Consider the following 27,537-nt stretch of genomic DNA (forward strand, 5'->3'; position numbering starts at 1 on the left):
TTAATCCCCAATGCCGCACAGATTATATTGTGTCATCCATAACGCAGATAGAAAGGATGACATATTTTCTTGAGACTTATCTGAATATGCCTGATGATATAGATAAGAAGAGGTGGACAAGTCAGAATACAAGTGAGTAACATGGAGACCTATCCTGTCTCATGAGACATGCAGCATGGAAGTGACCTTGGACTAATTCTGGCAAGCATAACAGAGTTGTAGAGGGTTACAGAAAGTAATGTGCATGAATTTGATGTCTTGCCAAGAAGAATCTGTGCTTGAGGTGAGACTACTATCTAACAGTGTAATTAGAGCCTTTAGGCGGAACATTGGGGGAAGTGAATGGAGTCCTGCCAATTTTGCTGAGACCTGTCTTTTTTGGAGGATCCTTCCTCTTTCTGTTTTCCTATGCATGAGCACCACAGGGTGATGACTCTCGAGTCACTATGAAGAAAATGAATAGTCAAGGTATTTAAGTGGAGGGTGGGGGTTTGTCCCCATCCAACCCCTCTGGGCCCCAAACTGGAATAATACTAGTTCCTGTCCAAATCATCTCACTTCCTTTCTTTAGTTCCTGAATATAATATCATAATGTAAAGAGGGGGAAAAAAAAGCAAAAAAAAAAAAAAAAAAAAAAAAACGACCATCTTGTTCAGATACTTTCTGTCATCTTTGCCTCATTGCATGGCTGCCAACTTAAGACCAGAACTTACCTGAGTAAGGTGGTTTTGGGGTTTTTTGTTTTATTTTTTAGGAAAGGGATACTGTGGGCAAAATTCTATAAATAAACTTAAAGGAAGAAATAGATAATTTGTTATAGGCCATGCAAAACTCATATGAAGCAAACAATACATTCGATGTAATGTTTGTAAGGCAGGGTCTTTGTTCATTTAGCCGTTGTGCTGTTAGTGGGGAGGGCTAATCAGGTTTTAAAACTTCTGAAGTTTTAATCCTAGACTGGAGATATGAGAATTATCAGGTTAATATTTAAGATAATAGATGCATAAAAAAGAAGATGATTAACAAAGAGCTGGGGATCATAGGTACTATCCTGCTGAAATGAAGTCAACAAAATGAACCATTGCTACTAGGCTTTCATTGTGAAATAAAGCTTAAACATAACAGGAGATATACTTCTAAAACCACCACCTGAAGAAGACAACTATTTTTTATCCATGGGAGCACACCATCCTGCCTGACCTCTCAGCACTATTCATCACAGCTGAACATACCTTCCTTCCTGAAATACTATTTTCTTTGTTCCAGAATTACCCAACGGATCCCCAGTCTGGAAGTCACCTGTGATAGCTCTTCCTCCACAACAAGACCTCTTAATGCTGTAGCGCCTTGGGAGTAAAAGTGGGTTTTCCCCCCCCTAGACATTCTACGCTCTTTCTGTACACCAGTGTCAAATACCATCTGAACGCCAATGGTTCCCAAATACCTGATTTCCAATCAGATCTATTTTCTGATCTATTTTTTCAAAACTGTACCTATTTGACTATTCCACTTGGTTCTCTGACAAGATCTCAGTCTCATGTCCAAAATGGACTTTTTAGTTTTCTTTCCTAAATTTCCAACTATAAGAAATATGAGACTGACATTTCCATTTACCCAGTGGTTTAAAAAAGCAAATGAAGACTATAGTTAGTTTCCATCCCTACTCCCAACCATTAGTAACATTTCTCTCATCTCCAGAATATAGTTTAATCTGTCCCCTTTTCCTCATCTTCCCAGTTTTAAATCTTACCTAAGCCACTTTCATCTCTCTCACTCAGACTGCTACGATAGTCTTCAGAGTGCTTTCCTTCCTTCTACTCTTGATTCATTTCCACCCATTTCCCACATAGTGCAAAGTGGTTTTAAAATATAAACAGGTCCCGGGATGCCTGGGTGGCTCATTTGGTTAAGCAGCTGCCTTTAGCTCAGGTCATGATCCCAGCATCCTGGTATCGAGTCCCACATTGGGCTCCTTGCTCAGCAGGGAGCCTGCTTCTTCCTCTGCCTCTGCCTGCCATTCTGTCTGCCTGTGCTTGCTCTCTCTCCCTCTCTCTCTCTCTGATAAATAAATAAAACCTTTAAGAAAAAAAATATATATATATATATATATAAACAGGTCCCTGACACCCTTCCACTTGAGGAAATATAATGGGATTAATAAGACAAATCCTTAAGGCATCGCATGAACCTGTTCCTCAGGGCACACCACTTGCTTCTCAAGAAGTATGGTCCAATCAGTCTGGTCCTTCTTCCACTACAGTAACGGCATCAAACCCTTTCCCACATCTGGGTTTCTGCTCCCCTATTCCTTCTATTCTACCTAGAATATTCTCCCCAGTCTTTCCTCACAAACTCTGGTTCTTCCTTAAATTCCCCAGAGTTTCCATGACAAATACAACCTTTTCCCCAAACCAGCTTAGGTTCCTCTATCATATACTAACCTCTTACTTGATGGCATGAGTCACAATTTATAACTATATGTCAACTTTTTAGTATCTTTTCCTGAATCAGACTCTGAGATCACTATATCAGGAATCATATTTGTCATTTTCACTGATGCATCCCCAGTGTCTAGTACAGTGCCTGGGCATGTGATTAGTTTCAATAAAATTTAGACAATTTCATGTATTAAATTTTTTTAAAAACTAAGCTGATTTCATAAACAGTCTCCAGAGAGTTATCCCATTTATTGTACACAATACTTCATCAAATATGACCAAATTATTATTAAATATTACCAAATTAATGTGATTAATATGACCAATGTAATTATTAAATTCTGACCAAATTATTATCAAATATGACAAAATTAGTTCCTGTTTTCTGATCAGTTTTTGCTAGTACAATTAATACTGCTAACTAGCATAGCTGTTTACTTAAAAGAAATTCACAGAGGTAGAAACCACAGGGCTATTGTTTCTGAATATCCTACCCCCCACAGGAACATCAATTTTTTTTGGAAAACATGATAACATAGGACAGTACGTCCAAAATAATTGATCTTGAATAAGGTAGTCATACTTTTTAATGCTTATCAAAGAAAACACCTATTCTGTGTAAACCCCAGTCCTACAACAAAGTCTCCCGTGCAAGTCATATACTCATTTTATTAGTCACAGCAGAATTGACACTAATAAAGTCTAATTTCTTATAAGACCTAGGAGAACTTCCCATTATATTTTATGTGTGGTAAGATTATAATGACACCAGGATGTCTCTCAGGAAGACATATTTATTCTGAATATGACATCATAAATCTCATCTAGAGTCAAGGTTTTTAACTGACTCAGCTATCAATTAAGAGTAATAAAATGACTTGTTCAATTTGTAACTTGCAGCCAGAAACTCATTGCCTTTGTTCAAGGATGCATTAGGAAAACTTGAATTAAAAACACTAAATTTTTTCTGTAAGATTTCTTTCTAAAGAAAAAAATGAATCTGAAAGATTTTTGAAAATACATTTTTTTCTTTAGAAAAAATTAATGTATTAACTATCAAGTGGGAATAGACACAGGACAAAAAAGTGGGCAAAGAAGTAGTCTGTTCAGAACCCAGAGCATAGTTAAAGCCAGGGACCAAGGCTCTAGCAAATGGAGTTGCGATTTTATTCTAGAAAGAGCTTTGTTTTGGACTAGGTCTAAATGAGGAGTGCTGTGATGGGGTGTGTCTGAATCTGATCTGATCCAGTTAACTTCTGGAAAACTGGGACATTTCCATGTCCGGTGTATTGGGGCTCTTTAAAGATGAATGTAACATGGTTCCCAGGTTTCTGTTTCAAACAGGCTCAAACGCATCCCTGGGGCTGCACTCAGTTTTTCAGGGACAATTACTTCATGAATGTAGCTGTTTCTTTTTTCTTTCCCTTCCCTTGTTTCAATAAATAAATTGGCTTTTACCCTCAGGGCCCGCCATGCTAGACTCTAGAGGATATAAAGATTCAGGCAAGTCCCAAGCCTTAAACAGGATGGATAAGACCTGTGCAAAGATACTTGCACGGTGGGAACACACTGTGGTAAGATACAGGTTAGTGAGCGGAAGACACCTCTGGCAGTCGGTGGAGCTTTCCAGAGAAGGCACTGGGGACAGCTCAAGAAAGAAAGACAGGGTAGGAATTAGGTACACAGAGATGAAGCCTGGAGACTGGAGGAAGAAAGGGCATCCAGGGCCAAGGAAATGCACTTCACCTTTAATTAAAATGCTTTTTGTTTTTTCCCTGTCTTTCTTGGCTGGGTGGCCTGGGACCAACCATGCTTCTGAAACTTTAATGTACAAATGAATTACCTGGTAGTCTTGTTAAAAGGCAGATTCTGATTCTCAGGGTCTGGGGTGAGCAGGAATCTGCATTTCTATAAGCTCCCCAGTAATGTTGAGGCTGCTGGGCTGAGAAGGGCAGGTGTGTTTGTTTGTTTAAGATTTACTTATTTATTTGAGAGAGTGTGTGCGTGAGCAGGAGGGGCAGAAGGAGAGGGAGAGAGAATCTCAAGCCCCCCACAGTGAGGGCAGAGCCCCATGTGGGGCTCAGTCTCATGACCCTGAGATCAGGGCCTGGGCAGAAACCAAGAGTCTGACACCTAATGGACTGCAGCACGCAGGCGCCCTGGGAAATGCAGCGTTAAGTAGTAAAGCTCTGGGCCCATGTTTCTACAATGAGGCAGCAACAGCAGAAGGGCCTGGGCAGGTCCTTTGGGCCTGAAGAGCCTCTGGGGACAGAGCAGAAGGAGCTTCTTTCTGTGTGACTGTCTTGGGAAGGTTAGGGGACCAGAACATACAGAACAGGAGGAGGAGCATGTGTCACAGAGGAACCCCTTCCATCAGAGAGAGGGACGGAGTGCAACATTCTCTTCTCTAAGCTAGCAGCACAGAAGCTGAGCGAGAGATAGCAACTCTGCGTGGTCACTGGCTTGCTTGTGTTCTGGCAGAATAAAGGACTCTCTGTTAGCTCTGAGCCTAGCTGCTTTTCTGGATCTTGGTGGAGACAGTCACTTTAAACCAAAAACAGGTCTTTCAAAAACATTGCTGAAATAAAGGAAGGAAGATGTTCAGTCTGACAAACTCCAGACTTAATACAACAAACCAAGTTTGAGTTAAGGGGGAGTCCCTGTTGCAGCAGAGTGTGATCAAAACAGTGTGTGTGTGTGTGTGTGTGTGTGTGTGTGTGTATATACATATATATATATATATATATATATATATATATGTGTGTGTGTGTGTGTATTTTTTTTTTCTGCTGAAGACTACTCTTCAAGACTTTTAATTCATGCAAGTCAAGAGAAAAGAGAAGAGTCATATTTGGCTATTTGTGATATAAATTCAGAACTAGTCTCTGTTTAAATGTATCTATGTAATGGCTTAGTAAATCTCAAGTCCTAACTTCATAAATACAAGTGCTAAAATCTTTAAAGTATTAATCTATCCCTCCCTCACCACATTTTATTTGGAAATATAGTAACATGTGGAAACACTAGGATATCTAGAGAGGAGAAGGTAAAACAATTTTAAAGCATTTCCTATGTATATTAAATCTTTTTTGGAGGGTGAAGACAGGAATGCTATACTGGATCTGGGGAGATAAAATATGATTCTTTGTAGCAGAGGCCCTGCTTCTAAGAAACAGCTCAGACTGGAAACTCCAAACACATTCTGGGTTTCCCCCTCCCATTTTTCTGGCAGTTACCAAGATGGGTGGTCAGGAGATGAAAGCAGTCTTTCAGCAGCACTCGCTGTGGGTCAGGTACTGTGCTATGTACATTACACATGTGCCCTTTTAATCTTTCAATGAATACCATAGATGGTAATACGAGACAAGAAATCTGGCATCTAGAGAAGCTGTACACTTGGCCCGAGGTTATATAGCAAGAAGGTGATGAAACAGAGGTTCAAAACCAAATCTGTCTAAAATCAAACCCTTGCCCTTTCTACGATGGCATGCTGCTAAACACCAGATTGTTTTATGTTTCTCGCTGAGGGAAGTTTGCTTCCTCATGGAAGCTGTTCTTTCTAAATGTTGAGTTATACCAAAAGTCCATGGGGTTAGTGACTGGTTAAAGACCTCTAAGATCACTCCTACCACCGTGTCTTTGCACGTGCAGTTTTTAAAATTCTGCCTGAAATTCTCTCTCTCTCTCTCTTTTTTTTTTTTTTTTTTGGCTAATTAATTACTTCAGGTTTCTCCTGCAGACCTCAGTTTGGACATTATTTCTTCAACAAAGTCTTCCTTTCCTTTGCCCACTATTTCTTTTTCTTTTTTATTGCACTTTATTGTGCTCCACAGGTAATGTAGTTTTTACAAATTGAAGGTTTGGGAAAATAGCAAGAAAACTAGAATTCGAAGTGGAACCTGAAGATGTGACTGAATTGCTACAATCTCATGATAAAACTTTAATGGATGAGGAGCTGCTTCTTCTGGATGAGCAAGAAAAGTGGTTTCTTGAGCTGGAATCTACTCCCAGTGAAGATATTCCTTGTATGATATCACACTCCAGATCAACTAATTGCTACTTTGCATATTTTATCAACCAGGCGTTGGGCAGTCATCACTGAGCATCTCCTATAGCTGCTTCATCGTCAAATATCCTTTCTGTGTCTGGGCAGTCGTAACTTAGCCCATATTCTATGGAGTCTGGATGAACATCATCTCCGTCCTGGCTGAACTTCTGGAGATGCTGCATCCAGGCATCAGCGTGGCAGGTGGTCATCTCATCCACGGAGGCTGCTTCGAGCTTACTCATTCTCACTTGCTTATGCAGTGCATATCCCTTAATCAAAGAATGGACTGTACTGGTCTATTTGGGGACTTTGGCCAGGGAGTCGCACAGGCTGACAGACTTGGGACTGTTGATATAAACAAGGCAGCAACTGCCCACTGTCCACCAGTTGGTTCCTCCATCTTCCAATTAGAGCTGTTCTGGACCCGCTGTCTGGATCCAGTTTTTTTCAGACTCAACCCAGCCTCTGGTTCCTGTTCCCTCTCCCCACTACTTCTATCATATACTTTTAATAGCTCATACCTTTGATTGTGCAAGTTATCATAGATCCAATTTTATACTTATGCATGTGTTCAGAATAGATTCCTTTTTTTTTTTTTTTTGAGGTCAATTATTAGTCTCCTGTCCCTGATGACACACCTGAACGGTGACAGCTGGTAATTCTCATTTGTTGATGGGCTCCTGCTTCTGAGCTAGCATTGGATGAGGGATATTGAAGATTTTTAAGACCCGTTCCCTGCCCACAAGGAACTAACAATCTGATCGGAAACATGTGGCAAACATATATTAATTAGTAAATTAGGGTCAGAATGTATACCATGGCAACTCAGTGAAAAAAGGTGGACTCCATTTATAAACCAGCCAGAACCTGGAAAAGTAAAACCCTACACCAATACTAATTGTGTGCAAAACAGAATAGAATCCCTAGCATAAGCACTCAATCCCCATTTCAGTGCTGTGGGTCTCCCAGACCCCACCACATCATGTCACTAGAAGTGACAGGTTTCATTCTCAATTGATACATACATGCAACAGCCACAGACTTATCTCTAGCCTATGAGTGATTCTGTCATTGCCAGGGGAACCGCTGGGAATCACAAACTAATATTGCCAATATTCCAGGGACTATGGCCAAGAAAAATGGCAGTTTCCTATGAATCAACCTAAAAGTTGAGACTTTCTCAATTTCTTATCTGAAAACACATTAGCAGAACAAAGAACTTGAAAAGATGTTAGCTACATTGTGTAGCAGGATTTAGGGAAAAAAATACAGACCTTACTAGTCTTGAAGACATTGATTGATGATGCTAAAAGTGATGCTGTTAAAAATAGTTACAATGCACAATTTCCTAGATCAAGCTGTCTTTGTCCATATCAGTTCATTCCATTTGTTATTTAGACAGCCTTTCCTTCTACACACCTGAACCTAGAGCATCTAAATCTGTAGGTGTTTTAAGTTGATGTTGACACAAGGCATTATAGGTTTCAGAAGAACTCTAGGTGAACTCTAGGTGAACTCAGTTTTTTTCTCACATGACCTAATGGTCAGAACCAGGGATTTGCCATGTGACCTGCTGTCCCAATGACCATGAGTATACTTGTGCCACAAGAGAAAACTGCTTTCATGTTTCCCTTTTCTATTGCAGAACATAACTGTAATTTAAAAGTCTATAATTTGGCATTTTTCAGTTTTATGGTTTCTTGATTAGATATTAAGAGGAAAAAAAATAGATTCTTGCTCTCATGGGAGTGAGATAGTTTTGTAACCAGATGCAAAAACAAACAAAAAACAAACAAACAACAAAAAAAAAACAGGTGACAATGCTTCTTAGAAAGGGAAACTTTCTCTTTACTGAGACTTTTGGACTGAGCTTCCTTATAATATTATGTATTATTTACTACCAATAATAAAAATTACTTAAGAAACCATTTAAAATATAAGGAGACAAAGCATTTTACTTAGAAAAGAACATGTTTCTATCCTGTTTATACCCTTTAGAAATGTTTATGTCCTGTTCTTGTTCTTCTTTATGATATTATCATTAGTGTGACTTTTTAGAAATAATTCTTAGGATCTGTGGGGGGTAGAACAGAAGAATCAGATGATATAAATTGCTGTATATTCTGCAAATATTTGTAACTACCTGTTCTGTCATAGGTCCAGGGCTAGGTATTTCCACTTTTCCATAACTTCTGGAAGGCTTCTTGTGTAAACACCCAAGCATATTTTTTTAATTTGAGATTTCTGCATGCTTAAAATGCTTTCCCATAGACAAGTGGTGGTTTGTTCTCCATGAATGCAGCAAACCAAGGAACTCACCTGCTGTGACAGTGATCCAGGGCAGAGAGTAAGTCCCAGGTGTCTCATTAAGGCAAGGACTGCATTGATGACCTGTAGGTGAGAAAGAGGGTAGCCATACAAAGGGTAGGGATCATTTTGAGTGACTTGCTGTAGAGACGAGTACAGAGGCACCTTAATTCACAAAATTGTCGAATTACCCAAAAGCTGATTCCAAATGTCTGTCAACAGAATCCCACACACAAAAAAAGAGCTTGTTTGGGGTGCCTGGGTGGCTCAGTGGGTTGAAGCCTCTGCCTTCGGCTCAGGTCATGATCCCAGAGTCCTGGGATCGAGCCCCACATCGGGCTCTCTGCTCAGCAGGGAGCCTGCTTCCTCCTCTCTCTCTGCCTGCCTCTCTGCCTACTTGTGGTCTCTGTCTGTCAAATAAATAAATAAACAAAATCTTAAAAAAAAAAAAAAAAAGAATCCCTTGGAGTCCTTAAAAAAAAAAAAAAAAAAGAGCTTGTTAAATCAAAGATGCTTCCTGCTTAAGACAACTTCTATAAAGCCCCAGAACTTCTTCGTTTAAATTCTATTTATATAGATATGTAGGTAAGAACAATGCCTTACATTTGCTTAAACTATTAGTTTTTAAAGCCCTTAGGCATACTTTATTTCTCTGAATCCTCACAAAAACGTTCTAAGAATTGCCCAACAATTTAATACACAAGGAAAAGACAGCTTAGAACTGGAACCTCTTGTCCATGGAAACCGGATAGGAAATGGCTGAGGTTTAAACCCGGACCTGGGAGTCCTACCCTCAGGCACTCAGCTAGCCCCACCACATGCCTCTCCAATTATAAGCAAACTTCATGTGACTTTGTTAGGGAAATAGGTGGATTTTCATAAGACCACAGCCATGAATCTGCCCCAGCTACCCCATTTCTTCTATTCTTCCCTTCAAACAACCTTCCTGGATCTGTAGGAGAGTTGGGTCCAGATTACGTCACTGTCTTCCCACAGTATCTTTGCTAACAACTGGTTGAAGTTCAGGCTCCACAAACTGGCAGTCAAGTGCTCTGCCCCATTGCGCCAACCCCCTTTCCCATTTCAGTATGCTATTTCTTGACCCTTACACTCCAACTAAGCAGACCAGTGTACCACCACGTAGCACCCCAGCAGGGCACAGGCTAGGGTGAGGTGTGCCGCAAAACTCAAGGGGATGCCAAGGAACTCAGAAACCAATACAAATATCTTGATGCAGTATTTTTAAAATTAATGCAAACAATGCATGATGAAAAACACCGAATTTCAAAGAAAGACAGGGTCAGCATTACTGGTTTTTCCTTTTTCTTCAGACTCCAAAATGTCTCTGCTGTGCACTGTTAACTGATCTTGCAGTGACTTCTCCCTTGGCTACTTTTATTAATGATGTTTCCCAAAAGTTAGTTCTCATTACCCCTTTCCACACCAGTAACTTCTATTCTTCAATGCCCCAGCATTTATCTGTAGCCCTCTTCTGTTTTGAGAACCCATTTCCCTTAGTAACTGGTAGGACTTTGATAGCCATCTGAATCATCTTGGATCCCTTCCAGTGCCTTCTAAACCACAGTCGGCACTCGGCACCTCTTTGCTTTAAAAAAAAAAAAAAAAAGCAAAAATCACAATCCTCACATTAGTTTTCTGTGGGGCCAAACAGGGATGGGACCCAGATACATTTTGTTTGGCCCAGTGTTAAAAACAAACAAACAAAAAAACCTGCACTTGTTATCAAAATGTATAAATTAGGATGTTTTCCATGAGAAAAAATCGAACTCTCTGCCATTTCTTGAAGAATCAGAAAATTTAGCAAAGGTGGGCCTGAATTCTTCCATTACCGCACTAGGAGTTTGTAACAGAGTGCTCCTTTAGAGCCCTCTCCACTGCTTCGCGTCCTAGGCGGCTCACTAGGTATTTGCATTACCTGCCAGGCCCCTTCGTTAGCCCTTTGGGTTAGCGACCCCAGGCTTGAGTGCACTGGATAAAACCCATGTGCTGGGCCCACTCTACTGTTAGAATAAATACTTCCTTGTCGTCCTTTCAGAGTCTTGAAGACAGACTCACTGAAGCAGCTTACCTTTCCAGCCCACAAACTTCTCACAACCCGTGAAACTTGGCATTGCCTTCCGCACACTGTTTTTTTTATCCCCCCCTGGCCCTTTGCTCCAGGGCCCCCTCCGCGGCACTGGCTTGTCCCTCCCTCCCCTAGTCCCACGTCTGCAGTCCCGAGCCCGGGGCGGGTCCTCAGCCCCCAGCCGCAGCTCTCTGCCCCGGGCCAGGGCGCTCGGGCTCGCCCACGGCGGCACTGGGCATGCTCAGAGGCGCTCGCGGGGGCAGGTTTGCTTCGCAGGCGCTCGCACTCGGTGGCTGGCGGGCGCGCGGTTGCAGCTGGAGCTCCAGCGCCCGGAGTTGGAGTTGCCGGGAGTTTCCCCCCCTCAACCCCTCCCTCTTGGCGCGCGGCAGCGGGAGCCGGCGCGGGAGCCGCGAGCGGCGGCGAGCCAGCGCCCGGGCCGGCCGAGCCTTGTCCGGAGCTCGGAGCCCCGTGCGGGGCAACCCCCGGGGAGGAGCCTCGCCGGCTGGGACGCGTGCCGCACACTGGCACTGCCCCGGCACCAGCCGGGCTGCACGGTAGGGCCGGGGCGTGGGGCACCGGGCGGGAGAGGCAGAGGCCAGGCCGGGTTTGGAGGGGACGCGGGGGGTGGGGGGGATGCGGCTGCAGTAGCCGCGGCGGTCGGGGCACCCCGAGCTCGGTCCGATGCGGGCGGCCGGGGCAGGGACCCCACTGCGGGGCCCTGGGAGTAGGGAGGTGCCCAGAGAGATGCGTTCAACTTGGCGGGCAGCGGGAGAGGGGGCTGCGCGCACAGGCGCAGCTGCTTTGTGCGCGCTGTGAGGGACTCGGTCCCTGGTTCTCCCCAGACCTGGGACCCAGTGTGCGGAGAGGATTAGGCAAGCCGCGGAGCGGAGCAGTTTCCTCCGAGAAAGTTGAGGATGGAGCCCTTCTTTCCGCACTGTCCCCGCGGTAGGATGAGTCCCGAGGGTGCCGCCCCGAGACCCTGGTGTGGAGGAGCCGAGTGGGTCGCTGCGCCCCTGGCCTGAGTTCCTTCACCCCTGGCTGAAATCCGCGATTCACCAGATCTCTTCCGTAGGGTCTTCTAGGAAAATCATTCCTGCCAAAAGTGAGATAGCCTGTCCCGGCGGCACTGCTCCCTACCTCCAGATCGTGTAGCTGGGCGCTGCCCCCTCCCCAACCTCCGACGTGGTCAGGGGCGCCCGGTTCCGAGTTAGCGCGGGTAGCGCGGGACGGAATCGAGCCCCACACACATGGGGCGATATGGCTGGGGTAGGCGGATGGTACAGTTTTTCCTCCAGCCTTTCCTCAGGTTTACAGCACCCCGCCAACCCCACCCTGCTTATCTTCGCAGAGGACAGGACTTAAAGGGAAGGACCAGATGGAGGGTTTGAGTTGACATTCTGATCCTTAGGAAAGGGTGCCTGGATTTATCGGCCTTGGGCTCTGGCCCCAGGACTTCATAACGAATCCTCCCTTTAATTATTCTTCCTTAGGGACTGGGTGGGAAAGAACAGGGCCAGTGGGTCCACCAGAATGTCCGCCTCATTCCACAGGCTCCTAACATCGCGTTGCAGGCCACCCCAAGACCCTGGAACTGGCATTGTGCAGGTTGCTGGGGTGTGGAGGATGCTGCCGGTTTCTTCTAGCTCCACTTTTTTCACTTCTTGTTTTGAGTTTTGGGGTTTTGCCCGCACACGAGTCAGAGCTGTGCTGTCATAACCCCCGGGGTGGGGGGGGGGGATTGAGAGGGGGGAGTGGTGGTGGAGGAGCTTCAGCCAGGCAGTGAGACGCTTTTCGCCTCAGAGGCTGCTAGTGGGAATTGGTCCAGAAATGATTATGCGGGCTAGAAATATGCCTCTCTCTCTCTCTCTCTCTCTCTCTCTCCCCCTCCTTTTTTTCTTTTTTGGCTGAACACCTTGGCTGTTGGATTTGTGTGTTAGGTTCTTAAAGGGGCACCCACACACTGTTCGGGTGCTGTGCTTTAGGGGCTTATCGTTTCTGCTGCGTGGTTTTTTTTTTTTTTTTGCTTTTTCCCTGGGGTTAATCTGCTTTGGGGTGGATTTCCAGCTGTGGGACTCACATGGGGTGGGTATACAGGTTCTAGAGTCCGACCTGAGGTCCTGAGGTCAAGTTTTGTCTTGACAGCTGATGACTGTGCTGATAGACAAGTAGCCACTCTGACCTTCAGTTTCCCCTTCTATCAAATGGGGACATTAGGGGCCTTCTCTCCTTTCATTGCAGGATTGTTGTGAGACTTGCGTGAGATAATAGAAATGAAAGTTCCAAGAAAACTTGAAAGCACCATTCAGATCTTACTGTGCCTGTGCTCTTTACTCAGTTTTTTCTAAATTAATGAATACTTTTAATTATAATAAGACACCTAAGCCTTCTCCCCTCTACCCACTCCTCACCGAGATACTTAGTTGCTCAGGTCTTTGGAAATAGCTGTTTATCCTTTTTTTTTTCTTTTTCTTTTCCTAAAATCCACCTCTCAATTTTAAGGGTTGAGGTTGAGCCCTCATACTTATCTGAGGAAAGGAGCCTGGTGTAGATTAGGAGATCTCCAGGGTTGCCTTATCAATGTTCAGAGTCCCGGGCCCCAAAATTGGCATATCAGCTAGATCCCTATGAAGAGAATAAAGGTTGATGAGTCAGCCAACCCTGGGCTGGAGCTCTGACTTGGCCTCCAACAGTGACCTTGAACTAAGGATTTAACCCCTCATCAGTCAGATTAAGAGCCAGTAGTCACCAAAAACAAGAAAGGGTGGGATTTCCTCTCACTGGACTAATAAGGGTTTAATCCAGCTCCTGGGCCTCCCAGGTGCTGCATCTTCCCTAATCCTAGAGCAGGGGTTCTCAATCGTGAGCATCAGAGTCAACTGGAGGGCTTGTTAAAACAAAGTGCTGGGCTGCACTGCCAGAATCTCTGATTCTCTAGGTCTAGCGTGGAGGAAAGGGGGCCCAATAATTTGTATCTCCGACTAGTTCCAGATGATGCCAGTGCTGCTAGTCCAAGGACTAGCAATTCTGCCAACAGAATCATTGACTTACGGCAGGGAGATGTGTGTGTGCATGAGAGAGAAAAAGAGAGAGGTGAGGTTTGTTCTGAAATGCGATTATTTTAAAACTTCACACACAGAGCTCTAGGGTGTTTTAGGAACTTACCTAAAGCATTTTGCATTTCCAGTACCTGTGTCACTTACGATGGTCCAGTTTTTTAATAATCCTGATTGCTCTTCAAATGAATGAATCTTACCCACATAGAAGATAGGATTCCCCCTTCTTTTTCACACTGTAAAATACTCAGCCTCTGGTTTCTAGGTGACTCCTGAGTGGACTGAGATTGGTGACCCTGCTATTGATAAGTCCTTTCTTTGGGGATCTCAGACATTTGTGCAGGGGATGGGTGCATAAAGTTATGGCAACTTGAACCTTAAGATTGGAAACCAGGTCAAATAGCTATAAGCCAGTGTTTAAAACAAAACAAAACAAAATCCTGGCAATGTGCTTCCTTCTCTAAATGGACAGCTTACCCAGAACTAGGGGGTAGGGAGAGAAGGTGTAGTATACTTTGTGACAGATGTTCTGTGGTGGTCAGACCTGGCAAAGGCCTTCCCTTCCTCTGTCAATGGTGATGTTGGAGGTGAATGAGGTACTCTCTCACTCTGAGGGGAAGGAAGGCTGACTTCCGGGGGCAGCTGTGCAGTATATCAGCCTCTCTCTATCATTTTGCTAATAATCAAGGACTGTTTACACACAACCCTGTCTTAAGCTCTTCTTGCCCCCCAAGCTAGAGTGCTGGACTGAGAGCCCACCATGACTAGTTGCGGCCTTGAACTTTAACTGCTTTGTATCAGAGAGGCCTTGGGAGGGAGCCTGTTGGAGTTGGGCTGGCCCCTGAGATGACATCCTAGAGAAAGAATAAGGTTTATGTAGCACCCAAATGACTAGTTGTAAGAGGAGATTAGAACTTTAATAAGTTCTTGTGTTGCCCTGCCAAATGGAATCCCAGCTGACCACAGGCTTTATCTTAACCTTCCATTTGTGCTTTGTTTTAGTTTTAGGATGATTAGCACTAGAGAGACCTATCAGTAAAATCAGAAACCTATTCAAAAACTCAAGTGTACCATTTAGTGTTTTAGTAGATAAAACTGCAAGGCCCATGCCTATCTTCCTGATGGTAATCAGCACACAGTGAAGAAATCCCTTCCGGTTGTAATTCTTCAGATTCACTAGCTAATTTAAATGGTTTCTCCTACTTAACATGAGTAGGGAACATTTCTATTTTAAAATTCTTTCCCATAACTTGATGTTTATATTTTGGGTGTTACCCCTACTTTTCACTGCTAGGATTTTTTTTCCAGTGTGGGGGAGGCTTCTTTCCTTATCTCTGTCGTCTGCTTTTCCTAACACGTGACCACTTTGTATCTTCACTCCCTTGGATAAGTCTGTTTTGAGACGGTCTTTATGAGACCTTAGTTCTCTTTGGTCTTTGGACGGTTCTGGGTCATAGAGAGTCATAGCCCATTTTTGGAACACTGTTTTCCCCAACCCTCCTAGAGCGTACTTAAACTAAAACCCGGGTTGCCTGATACTAGCTCAATTCTAAAATACACCCCCCCCCCATTATATCATTTTTCAATTTCAGAAATCTGGATGGGTCTTCAAAACTATGAACACTTTTAATGTATGTTTTTTTTCTTTTTCTGTAAACCATCATGGAAATAGAGGGACTTCCAATTTACAATATTCTAAAACAAAGCAAATTTGGTTCCTTACACGGGTAGAAAATATGGTTTCTACTCCGTGCTGTCCAGCTGATAGAATTAAGCAGCAATTGAATTAGCTCAGCAGTTTCTGGAGTACATCAGAAGAATCCTATTGGGGTGGCCATTAATAGGTATGCTCTTGAAAAGGGCAGATCAATTTGGAAGCACTGCCTGTTATTTTTCCCTCTTAGAGATTCTCAACATGTGCATCATCATATCAGAGTCTCTGGAAAGTACCAGAGTTAACAGCCTCAACAACAACGTCTTGGTTGTATTTATTCAATTAAACATTTCCCAAAATGCAACGTTTTTGAGGTTATGTGTGGATCTTCTAATACTCCATTACCACATTAGTACATCCCAACAATTCTAATATGCTAATTAATATCAGCTATGGATGGGCTGGTTTCACCTAGTTTCCATGGTGGGGATGAACTGTGAAAATGTAAATGATGGGTGGTTGTGCTTCTTTAGAGAAGAGAAGGGGCGTTTTAGGTTGGTGGCATAATGGAGCAGGAGTATAAAGGATTGTACTTGTGCCTGCATGTCAGTAATTTTCAGAGCACACAGGAAAAGGATCATGCCTCGCACAGGGTAAGACTGAGTGAATCTGTGTTGGTGGTCAAAGAACCTGCTGTTCTTTCTTGATTCTTTGAAATCACTGAAGTAGCCATGAGTTCTGGTTACCACAGAAGAGCTACTTGTGGAGAAAGAGGAGGGGGCCCAACACTCAGGTTAAAAACAAGAAAGGGCACATGAGACACAAAGAGAATCAAGGTTTCTAGGCCTTTAGAGGACAGTGGGTCCAAGTAGAGAGGGAAGTCCAGCTGAAGAGTCTTGGGTATTTGGAAGAAGAGCTTTCCAGGAAGAAAGGGTGTGCCCAGAGTTTCAAAAAATAGCATGAAGGAAGAAGTCTTGCCACTCCGCGATAAAAAGGCAACCCAATTTTAAAATGGGCAACGGCCTTAAATGGACTTTTTTTTTTCAAAGATTTTATTTATTCATTCGACAGAGATGGTGAGAGAGAGCACAAGCAGGGGGAGAGGCAGAGGGAGAGGGAGAAGCAGACTCCCCACTGAGTTAGGAGCCCAACATGGGGCTCAAAGCCAGGATTGACCTGAGCTGATCATGACCTGAGCTGAAAGCAGATGCTTAACCATCTGAGCCACCCAGGTGTCCCTTAAATAGACATTTCTTTAAAGAGGGTACACAAATGGCAATAAGTGAATGAAAAGATGCTCAAAACCATTAGTCGTTAGGGAGATACAAATCGAAACCATGTAGTATCTCACACCCATCAGGATGGCTGTTATTAAAAGGATGTAGAAGACCAGTTGTTGGTGAGGATGTGGAGAAATGGGAACCCTTGTACTTTCCATTGGTGCAGGGAATGCAGAATAGTGTAGCCACTTTGGAAAACAGGCAGTTCCTCAACCTAGTACACAGAGGTACCCAAGCACCAGTTTCATTCCTGGGCATATACCCAGGAGAACAGAAAACATGTTCACATAAACACCTGGACAGAAATGTTCACAACAGCATTATTTATAATAGCCAAAAAGCGGAAACAGCCCAAATGCCCACCAGCTGATGAATGGATAAACAAAGTGTGGGGTATCCATATGATGGAATATGGTTCAGCTGTACAAAGCAATGCAGTTTGATTCGGGCTACAGGGATGAACCTTGAAAACATGCTATGTGAAAGAAGCCAGACCCAAACGGCCCTATGGTGTATGATTCCATTTGTATGAAATGTCCAGAATAGGCAAGTCCGTAGTGACAGAAGGTGCATTAGTGGTCGCCAGGGGCTGTGGAGATGGGGAGAATGGGGAGTGATTATTGATGCGTACAGGTTTCTTTATGGGGTGATGAAAAATGTTCTGGAATTAGTGGTGATGATTACATAACTTTGCGAATACAAAATATTGAAGTGTAGTCTCTAAAACGGTGAATTTTATGAGGTATGAATTCTATCAGGATAAAAAGGCAAGAAGGCTTGGAACAAAAAGAAAATAGTAAGAAAAGAAATGTCAGAGAACTGTAGAACTCTAGTGTATTCATTTTAGGCCAGATTTTCCTTTTGGAGAAAAGAAAATATCTAGATGATTCCTTTGTCCTTGCTGTCTTTGGGTCTTCTAGGGTTTTCCTGTTACTTTATGATCCAGATTCTTCTCCTGAATTAAAGGCGCTTTGCTCCAAGTGGCTCCTGAGTCAGTGGGATAGGTTTTGTGGCATGAGCCTTGGGATCGTCAGATTGGAGTATGTTTCTGGACTTCCCTCCAGAGACAAATTCCATATCGGGCTTCCTTGCTGTGACCCACCAAAGCGCAATAGGCTCTTCTGACTGGCAGCTTATGTTTAGCTCCTCCCTTAAGATTTGACTGTGACAGATGTCTTAGTGTCATCTTCCAGTTTGTTTATGGAGGCCTGTCAAGACCACCCTTCAAAAAAACCTCTGTCTGAAGCAGAGTTCAGGTGCCATTTGTCATTACACAAGCATCACTGTGTTTGGATCCAAGAGTCATGATACCACAAGAGTTTTTAACTCCACTGGAGCTGAGGCTGCCATCCCCCTGGGAGAGATGATGCTTCTCTCTTCATCGCTGTAGCATAGCTAGGCTTCTTAAACTCATGGGCAGAAACACCCTGGGGATCTTGTTAAAGTGCTGAGTTTGATTCAGTAGGCCGGGGCTTGGGGCCTGAGATCCTGCCGTTAGAACAACCACTATGTGCTTGCTGCTGGTCCGTGATCACTCTGAGTAGAAGCCAGTGCAGTGTGGAGCAGATGGCCTTAGATTAAAGCAGAGCTGAGTAGCTCTGAGTAGTGCCTCTGCCGCTAATTTACTTGGGGAACTTGGGCGATATAAGTCACATCTGAGCTACAACTTTCTTCTCTGTAACATCAGAGTAAGACCTATCTCACAGAAAAGTGCCTAACCTAATGGGCCTGGAATGCTGCCTTTTTGCCTCCCCCTTCTATAAAGGGCTAAGAATTCCACGGTCAGGACTAAGGGAAAGGGTGCCTGGGTGGCTCAGTGGGTTAAGCCGCTGCCTTCGGCTCGGGTCATGATCTCAGGGTCCTGGGATTGAGTCCCGCATCGGGCTCTCTGCTCAGCGGGGAACCTGCTTTCTCCTCTCTCTCTCTCTGCCTACTTGTGATCTCTCTCTGTCAAATAAATAAATAAAATCTTTAAAAAAAAAAAAAAAAAGGACTAAGGGAAAGAAATGTGTGAAGCCAAGGGCTTCACAGGGGTTTTTGATTTGCCTGCATGGGGTGAGAGTGGGGAGAGGATGTAGTAGATGAAGCATGAAACCTGGTCCTCATGATCTGAAAGCTGGTTGATTTTCAAATTACCATAGCTTTGGTAAAGTCACTGTGCTAGTCTCAGCTGAGTCCGGATAACCTTTAGGTGTCGGGTCTTTACTTGGCTTTGATGGAGTTGATTTTTCCTTTTTTAATTTTTTTTAAAGATTTTATTTCTTTGAGAAAAAGCGCACAAATATTTTATTTTTTTTTTTTTTACAGATTTTATTTATTTGAGAGAGTGAGCACAAGTAGGGGAAGTGGCAGGGGAGCTGAGCAGAGAGCCCAACACAGGGCTTGATCCCAGGACGCTGAAATCATGACTTGAGCCTAAGGCAGATGCTTAACGTACTGAGCCACCCAAGGACACCGGAGTTGGTTTCTTTTTGACCAGAAGGTCATCTCTGAGCTGCTCAGTTGGTGGTCTCTGCCCATCCCTGCCTAGCTGCCTACTCCCTCCCTTAGTGACCTTTATCTCTTTCCCAGACAGGAAATAAAGGGAGCTAAAATGCAAACTGCTGGACTTCATGAACAGCATGGATGAAAGTTTCTGGGGATGAGGGTGAAAGTATTTGTTTCATTATCGACTTTAGAAAATCTGGGCGTTTTGTTAATTTGCTTTCCATGAATCTGTTAACTCTGGGAAGGTTGGATAGAATTAGTTTAATGGGGAACAAGGGATGAGGAAGAAGTGGGAACTAAATCTTGGCACTGGCTGTAGTTTTCCAACCTGGAGCCTGTGTTGTTTGCCCACCGGGTCTCCATTTCCCTGCCAGCCTGGCTCTTGGGGCTGGTTTTGAGGCTGGGCGTGAATAGCCCCTGTGAGAGTGGTCTGGGCTCTAAGAGGGCACACCAGCACTCCCCAGGGCTGGCTGAGGTAGCGTCATCTGCGTAGGGTTACACAAGGTGAGTCGACGTTTGTTAACTTTTGTCTCTATCTCCTTGATCCTCATTTGAAGGGAGAGGAAATAAGAGATTGTGTTTACACTTCAGTGAAGTGGACAGATCCTTTTCACTTTCTGCTGGGGAAAAAAAAATAGACATGAGTAGTTCCTAAGGTTTTAACAAATCCCTAAGTGCAGTAAGTCCAACTCGTTTCCAAGCCTTCACAGCCTGCAATTCCTTGCTTTCCTAAGGACGGCGATGTCACCCTGTGAGGCCCAGTTTCACCTTCTTGTTTGACTGTTTGGTGGATTGGCCTGTGTGGCTCTTTCATGCCCGATTTTGAAGAGAATGAGATTATTCACTTAGTTATGGAGCTAGGGCTGGGCATTTAACCTGATGTTGCGCCAACATCAATCAATCAAAGATAAGAGTCCGGCTGAAGCCCAACACACTAGGCCTCACTGGCACTTACAGTCCTTCCAGAAGGTGGAGAAGGAGTGTTGCTCAGAAGTGGGAAAGATCTGATTTTGGAGGCGAGGGAGTGTGTGTGCTCTAATCTCCTTGCCACTCTGTGCATAAAGGAGCTTGGCCAGAGAGGGTCGGCCTCACCCAGCTCTTTATTTTGAGACTGCCGGGAAAATGTCGCCTCACACAGGGTCAGGTGGAAAGCCAGCGGTATCTAGTGGTTGAGAAGTTAATATTATTCTTGAAGTGATTAATCGACCCTATCATTAAGTCGCAATAAGGAAGCGGTCCTGCTGCCGAGAAGGAACGAGGTATATAAAGCTGGGGGTTCCAGAAGGAAGGCCTTTTCAAATTAAATCCTTGTGCAACTATAACAGTAGTTAAAAACAAAAAACATCTGGCCCCGCAGGTAAAAATTTGGTGCTTATCAAAAGAGTTCAGGGGTCATAAAATGGACATACTTCCTCATCCACATTGCCAACCACACTGCCACTAATTTTTAAAAATGGGACAGGGAGTCCTGAATTTAGGCACCTCGTTTTGGAATAGCCCTTGTTCTCCAGCCCCACTGGGCTGTGAACACCTCCCAAGGCTGGGATCTTCATTTTTGTGTCCCCGAGGCCTAGCATGTCTGACATATAGGGGAGACTCCATCAAAAAATAGACTAAGCTGGGCAGCTGCTTTCTTCTGCGATTCCCCTCCACTGTGCCGTCCATCAATTTTTCTGTCAGTCTCTTATTTTTCGTATTTAACATCTCCCTGGAGATTGTGATGTGCTAGCATAGAACACAGGTCTAAGCACTCCACAAATACTGATTCCTCTTGTCTCCATGACCACCCTCAGATGCAGGTAGTGCTGGGGACTTCCCCTTACTTTCCAGTTGGAGGGTTTGTAGCATTTCCAGTGTGAGCTGAAAAGCACTGTTTATGATGGAAAGCTTATTACAGAGCAGTTCATGATACAGCTGTGCAAACGGAAAGTCTACTAACTCATGTTGGCATTGAAAAGTAAATTCATAAATAAAGAACCTACGCTACCACCCTAAAACTCTTGAAAGGAAGCCTCCCCCCCTCCCCGCCACCCAGAGCTCCTCAAAATTTCCCATTCTCCTCGGCGTCCACTGTAGGACGTGATGATGTCCTGCCAGTTTGTGGTCTGCAGAGTGTCCTCACTAGATTTTATCTGAGACTCATCATTACCTAGCTAGTTTCTCTAGATGAGAGAAGTGAGGCCCAGGGAGTCAAACTCCCTCTGAGTTCTGGGCTCCCCCGGGTCAGGGCGGGGAGCAGGCACAGGTGGGAAGCAGAACCCAGTGCCTCTTACTGTTCTCAGTAGGCCTGAGTGCTGACATACATTTACACTAAGGGACAGTTGAATGGGTTTGCCCTGCTTGGCATTGCACAGAAGGAGGCATTTAGATGGGTTTGCTTTAAAAAAAAATTTTTTTTTAACTTAACATAAACACAGAAACAAGGACAGGTTACACGGGTCCAGTGTAGGGAATTTCCACTCCATGAGCACATCCATTTAGTCTTAACATACATGAAGAAAGAGAGAGCTGCTAGCACCCCCAGAACCTCTCCTTGGGCTGGCTGGTAACTTCCTTCTCCGTGGTAGCCACTGTCCTGACTTCTAACACTAGGGATCGCTTTTGCCAATTTTTGAGTTTCGTCTGAGTACAGTCCTCCTTTTGTATTCTTTCTTGTCTGAGTCCTTTCAGTGTTGTGAGATTCATCGCTACTGCTCATGGAGCAGAATCTGGACTGTATTCTGTTATATCAGTATACCACAATTCTTAATTACAGACGTTTGAGCTGTTTCCAGTTAGGGGCTGTTATAAAGCTGCAGTGAGCATTCACGAACATAGGTCTTTGGGGACATATGGGTATGAGTCGCTGGTGTGTGTGTGGGTGTGTGTGTGGCCATTCTTGCTGGGTCTTGTGACATGAATGCATTTAGCTCTAGTAGATAGAGCCAAGCGGTTTTCCAGTATGTCACTCAAATTTATAGCCCCATCTGGTGCGAACGAGAGTTCCCTTTTCCACATTCTTGCCAATACTTAGTTTGAGAAGTCATTTTCATTTTAGCTATTTCAGATGTTTGTGTAGAGGTCTCTTCTTATGGTTTTCAGTTCATATGTCCCTTATCACCACGTGAAGCTTAGTGTCTTGCATGTGTATGTTGGCATTTAGGTATCCTCTTTTGTGAGGTCTCTTGCCTGGTTTTCAATTGTGTGGTTTGTTTTACTTTTTATTTATTTATTTTTAATATTTTAGTTATTTATTTGACAGAGATCACAAGTAGGCAGATCGGCAGGCAGAGATAGGCAGGCAGGAGGGAGGAGGAAGCAGGCTCCCTGCAGAGCAGAGAGCCGGATGTGGGGCTCGATCCCAGGACCCTGGGATCATGACGTAAGCTGAAAGCAGAGGCTTTAACCCACTGAACCACCCAGGTGCCCCTATTTATCTTTTTATTTTATTTATTTATTTGACAGAGAGAGACAGAGAGAGAAAGAGAGAATACAAGCAGGGGGCATAGGAGAGGGAGAAGCAGGCTCCCTGCTGAGCAAGGAGCCCCATGTGGGACTTGATTCTAGGACCCTGGGATCATGACCTGAGCTGAAGGCAGACACATAAACAATTGAGCCACCCAGGTACCTCTTTTACTTTTTAAAAGAAAATGAGAGTTCCATAGAAACATCTATGAGAAGTCCTTGAAACCTATAGTAATGGGGGTCACCTGTCAGTGGTGTCTGATTGTTTTCTCAAACATAATTTCTGGAGAGTCCCCACTGTGGGAGTCACAGCTCGATGAGGTGGGATGAGGATATGAAGAGGCATAAAGCCCTTAGTGGGGAACTTGCTGAAAAGTTGGGGCATCCCAGGGTATGTGACTCATTGCAATTATAAAATTGTGAGGTCACCTGAAAGCTTCAGAGTACCTATAGCCTATAAGTGAATTTGCCTTTTATGGCAGTCTGGATGGTTGTACACCCAGCTCCAAAAGTGTTGAGGAAAACATTTTGGAATTTCTTATTTTTAGCTTGTTTCCAAAATGCCCTTCGAGCCTGTATTTGATTTTGGGAAATAGCAGAAGACCTCCCAGAACCCAGTCAGTGAATTGGGAGGGTGTTTCATGGCTGACTTAAAAACAAAACCATATTTTTGAGGCTATACCTATAAGGGAGGAACTTCTCTGAGGGGGTAAAGAGGGTAGATTTAGCAGGGAGACAGCATGGTTCTGAGGGCCTGCTTCACTTTTCACTATCTCTTATCCTTATGGTAACCTTGGAGCTGTTACTGCTCTTGAGGGTTCCACATTAGAGATGGAAAGTCAGAGAGATTTTAGAAGTAGAAAGAGAGCATGATTTGAAGTCAAAACTGGCTCTGTCTTATCTGAGGGCCACTAGCTTTGCTTTTTCCCATCGTACCTCCCTCTGACAAAGTGCTGAAGGAACTTTGGACTGCAAAGATCTAGTTGTCCCCTGCCCTGTTATAGACCCCCAGGAACTTCCCCAGGGGACAGAAGTCAGTCAGGCTTCAGGGCACTTGTCCTTCCCAAACAGAGTCCCTGAGGCCCTGCTATTCAAGAGAGCAGCTTCAGGCTTTACAACGTCCTGGCCGGACTAGTCTGACCTGTAGGCTTTACCCTGCCTGCTCTTCTTCCTGGCTGGCAAGCAGCCACCCAGGAAACACTCTTATAAAGACAAGACGTGTTGATGAATACTGTCACTATTGGAAACTATTTTCTGCAGAAAATGTAATCTTTCTCGAGATGGGTACTTATATAAGATATAAGTATATATATGTGTGCTTATATGAGCTTATATAAAATATGACCTCTGACCAACAGAGGCAAAATACTGCTGAGCTCTTTAATAGTCATTCGTTCCTTATCTTAAAGTCATCTATTAGTTTTGTCTGAAACTGAGTGGGTTAATGCCTTTGGCATGTGGTACAGATTTTCCAAAATAATCCCTGAAAAGAATACCCTGGGTAGACTGTTTTCTGATAGGGGTATCCAGCTGCCTCTGAGATGTGGGAGTCCTAGGAGAGCTGTGGAATAAATACACGAAACCATCCCAGAGGCTTATTCTCACCCTTTTTGGCTTATGGACCTCAGCAAGCTGGCCTTGTTCCGTCAAGATCAGGAAATGTTGTCTAAAAGCTTGAGTACATAGAGGGGCACCTGGGTGGCACGGTCAGCTGAGCATCTGACTCTTTGTTTTGGCTCAGGTCATGTCTCAGGGTTGTGAGATCGAGCCCCGGGTCGGCTCCAGACTCATCACAGGATCTGCTTGAGATCCTCGCCCTCTGCCCCTCCCCCCACTTGCACGCTCACACGTGCGCACTCTCTCTCTAAAATAAGTAAATACATCTTAAAAAAAAAAAGCTGAGTACATAGAAAGCAGAAGCTACACTCATTATTCTGGCTCAAAGCAGGGGCAAAGAAGCCTCTGGACTTCTCTTACGATGGCACAGTAGAGTGGTTTCTTCGTTTGGTGGCTTTCTTTATACTTAGCACCTATATCCTGCACAGCCTCAGTTTTCAGGGCACAGCTCTGGGTGATGGGCAGCCAGATAACCAAATCATTTCCTGTGCAGATTAAAAATTTATTTTATTTCTCTTCACACAATTTTCCTGGATAAAATGAGGTGTGTGGGGGTAGGGGGATGTGCAGCTATTTTAATGAAAACCTTCCTGGTGAAATATTCTTTTTCCTTGCACATTTAATTCCTGTAGAGAATTTCAGGGCAGGTGTGAAGAGCCAGGTGCTACTAAGGAGCAGTTGTCCCCAGTGGCTGTGAAGATCTACCTGCTGGGGCTGCCTTCTCTGTTTTCTTAGCAGATTACATTATCCTATATACATGTGTAACTTGTACGTCTCAGATTTGGACTTGGCAGGTGGATGTCTGAACTTACTCACCTTCTGCCAAAAAAAGAAGCTTATAAATAGTACTTTGTATTCTGAGCTTTACAGTACACCGGGTAAACACAAGATATACATTGTGATTGGGGGGGGAGAACCACCCACATCCTTATTTTTTGAGTGGGTGTGACTAATGACTAGTTCCTGGATATGTAACTAGGATGTAGGTCATGGTTCCACTGTCGTTTGGCAGAGCTATAGCAAACACTGTCTCCCTATAGGTCAATGTGTTATCTTACAAGTGTCTAGAGTTCTTCTACCCTGAGAATTTTTCTACAGAGATTTTTTAAAAATAATCCTCTGGGTTTGGGGATAAGGAGCTCATTTCCGTGAATACCTGAGGCTTCCTTAATATATTAATCATACTAATAGTTAATCATCATACACGTAGTGTGTCGGGCACTGTGCTAGGAGTGTTTGGTGGAGGAGTGCCTCCCTTCTTGTGAGAGAGCATACTGCCCAGTTCATGAATCATTTAATAAAGCCAGTTAGATCTTCCAAAAGGTGTTTCATGGATTCTGACAACTCTGTTAGTGAGGTGCTGTCATTCACCCCATTTTATGGAAAGCGAGGCTACAGTTCCTTGGGCCTGGGGTCCACAGCCCAGTGTTGTGACCCTGGGTCAGGCTCTTGAACACCACATTCTGTGTTGTCCTGAGGCAGTGAGCAACTGGAGGGGCTGGGCAGAGCCAAGGGCCACTCCTGAGACATTAGGTATTAGAAGAGGGACAAGTAAACATTTCTTAATAAGAGGTGTATCAATGTGGGCTGCTCCTGCATTTTAAATATGTTTAGTTTAGATGGGTGATGGAGAAATGAATTGCAGTAGATTTTCAAGAAGAAATAGACTGTTGTGGAAGGAGAGAGAATTCATTTCAAGGAGGAACAGTGGTACTCAGTCCGTGTAAGGTGGTTGGCCTACACCCTGGAAAGGCTTCCAGAGAGATGATGGATTTGTCAGGGGTTCTTAGGAGCAGTTTCACCCAGAACAACTGTTTCAGTAGGTTTGGGGGTGTTACCTCCTTGCCCTACTTTTATTAAAGGCAAATATAGACAGGGCCACTCTCCTTCTATATGGGAGCCCTACTTCTTCCCTTGCTTTCTTGATCTCTGGACTTGGGAGGGGAAGGTACAGCAAAAGTTATGATAGTTCCCCTTTTATTCCCTTCCTCATGTGGACACCATGTCACAGTGCCATGTCAGGATGAAGAGACCTTGAGAAGTTCCCAGAAAGGATGGCTTGTGAAAGGCAAGAGGTCTGGTTTAAACCCAGCAGGAGTCATTTGCATTTTTCTCTGGGCACCTTTTCCATTTTGTTTCATATTGATGTTATCTCTGTCTTTTCACTCAACAAAGTACCTACAGAACCTAGACACAGTTTCTGCTTTTATAACAATTTTTAAAAGAAACTATGTACAAAATTGCATAAAATGTTAAATGACAGCTATCCCAAGGGTTCTACAGGAGAGGTATGTGTTTGAGGGGACCTGGCATAGTCAAGGAAGTCGGAGTATCTTTCCTCAGAAGGTTGTTCAGAGATGTGATCTAAAGGGTGACTCAGGGTCAAAGAGGCAGGAGATGGCATTAGAGAGGTGACCGGATGTGTGAAGTCCCTGCAGTGAAAGGGACCTTTGTTTGAGCAATGGACACCAGAAAGCCCCTGTGGCTGGGAATGGACAATGAGGAGTATGAGTCAGAGACTTTTCCTAAGAATCACAAGCATTTCTAAACATGGGTTTGAAGTGATCCGATTGACAAGGTATCACTTTGTTTGCAGGGAAGAAGATGGATGAAAGGACCGTAGGAGTCCAAAAGTAGATGTGGTTAGACAGTTTGAAGTTTTTGTAGTCATTTAAGAAGAAGTGATGATCACCTGACCAGGGAGGTAAAGATGGACAGAACTGGGTGAATGTTTAGAGAAATAGAGGTGATAGGACTAGATATGGTGATGGGTTGGAAGTATAGGGTGAGCAAAAGGGAAGCATCTGAAACTACTCCTTGGTTTTTAGCTTGCATGTTTGGGTAATGGTGGTGCCATTCCATAGACCCTGCAATGTCTCCTCAAGTAGACTCTGTGCTGTTTGATACCAGGATCTTTTTCTAATTTAATTTTGAATCCTCACAGTGTTACCTCTATGGTACATACTCAGCTTCTGTTTACTGTATTATGTGAGTAGGAAAGAGTTCTTTAGAACTATGGCACGTGTGTATTAGGAGAAGCTATAGTTAGTACCAATTTGTATGGTTGAGGCAAGAGAAAAGTTCCGTAGTTGGAGTAGAACTCCAGAAGCATTTAGCCATATA

The 27,537-nt window shown here is 44.0% G+C and overlaps 2 protein-coding genes across 9 annotated transcripts in view; one reads left to right on the forward strand and one right to left on the reverse strand.

Moving 5' to 3' along the window:
- The window catches only part of LOC309866700 (uncharacterized protein), a 200,931-nt gene extending 189,945 nt beyond the window's left edge, over positions 1-10,986 (reverse strand). For 6 of the 8 annotated variants that reach the window (XR_014312759.1, XR_014312760.1, XR_014312761.1 and 3 more), the window contains exons 1-2: positions 10,883-10,986; positions 8,806-8,877 (exon numbers count right to left, since the gene is read on the reverse strand). Coding sequence is in view for 2 of the 8 variants with exons in the window: in XM_082734488.1 (XP_082590614.1) it covers positions 8,806-8,877; positions 10,883-10,925 (115 nt within the window). In the remaining 6 variants the exon portion in view is untranslated. The remainder of the gene's footprint in view (positions 1-8,805; positions 8,878-10,882) is intronic. The other 2 variants (XM_082734488.1, XM_082734489.1) reach the window with 1 other exon arrangement.
- Positions 10,987-11,013: 27 nt separating this feature from the next.
- STXBP6 (syntaxin binding protein 6) overlaps positions 11,014-27,537 on the forward strand; it is a 256,283-nt gene continuing 239,759 nt past the window's right edge. The window contains exon 1 of the mRNA XM_082734487.1: positions 11,014-11,433. The gene's annotated coding sequence lies outside the window, so the exon portion shown is untranslated. The remainder of the gene's footprint in view (positions 11,434-27,537) is intronic.

The sequence above is a fragment of the Mustela nivalis genome (assembly GCF_964662115.1).
Source record: "Mustela nivalis genome assembly, chromosome: 6".
NCBI lineage: Eukaryota > Metazoa > Chordata > Mammalia > Carnivora > Mustelidae > Mustela > Mustela nivalis.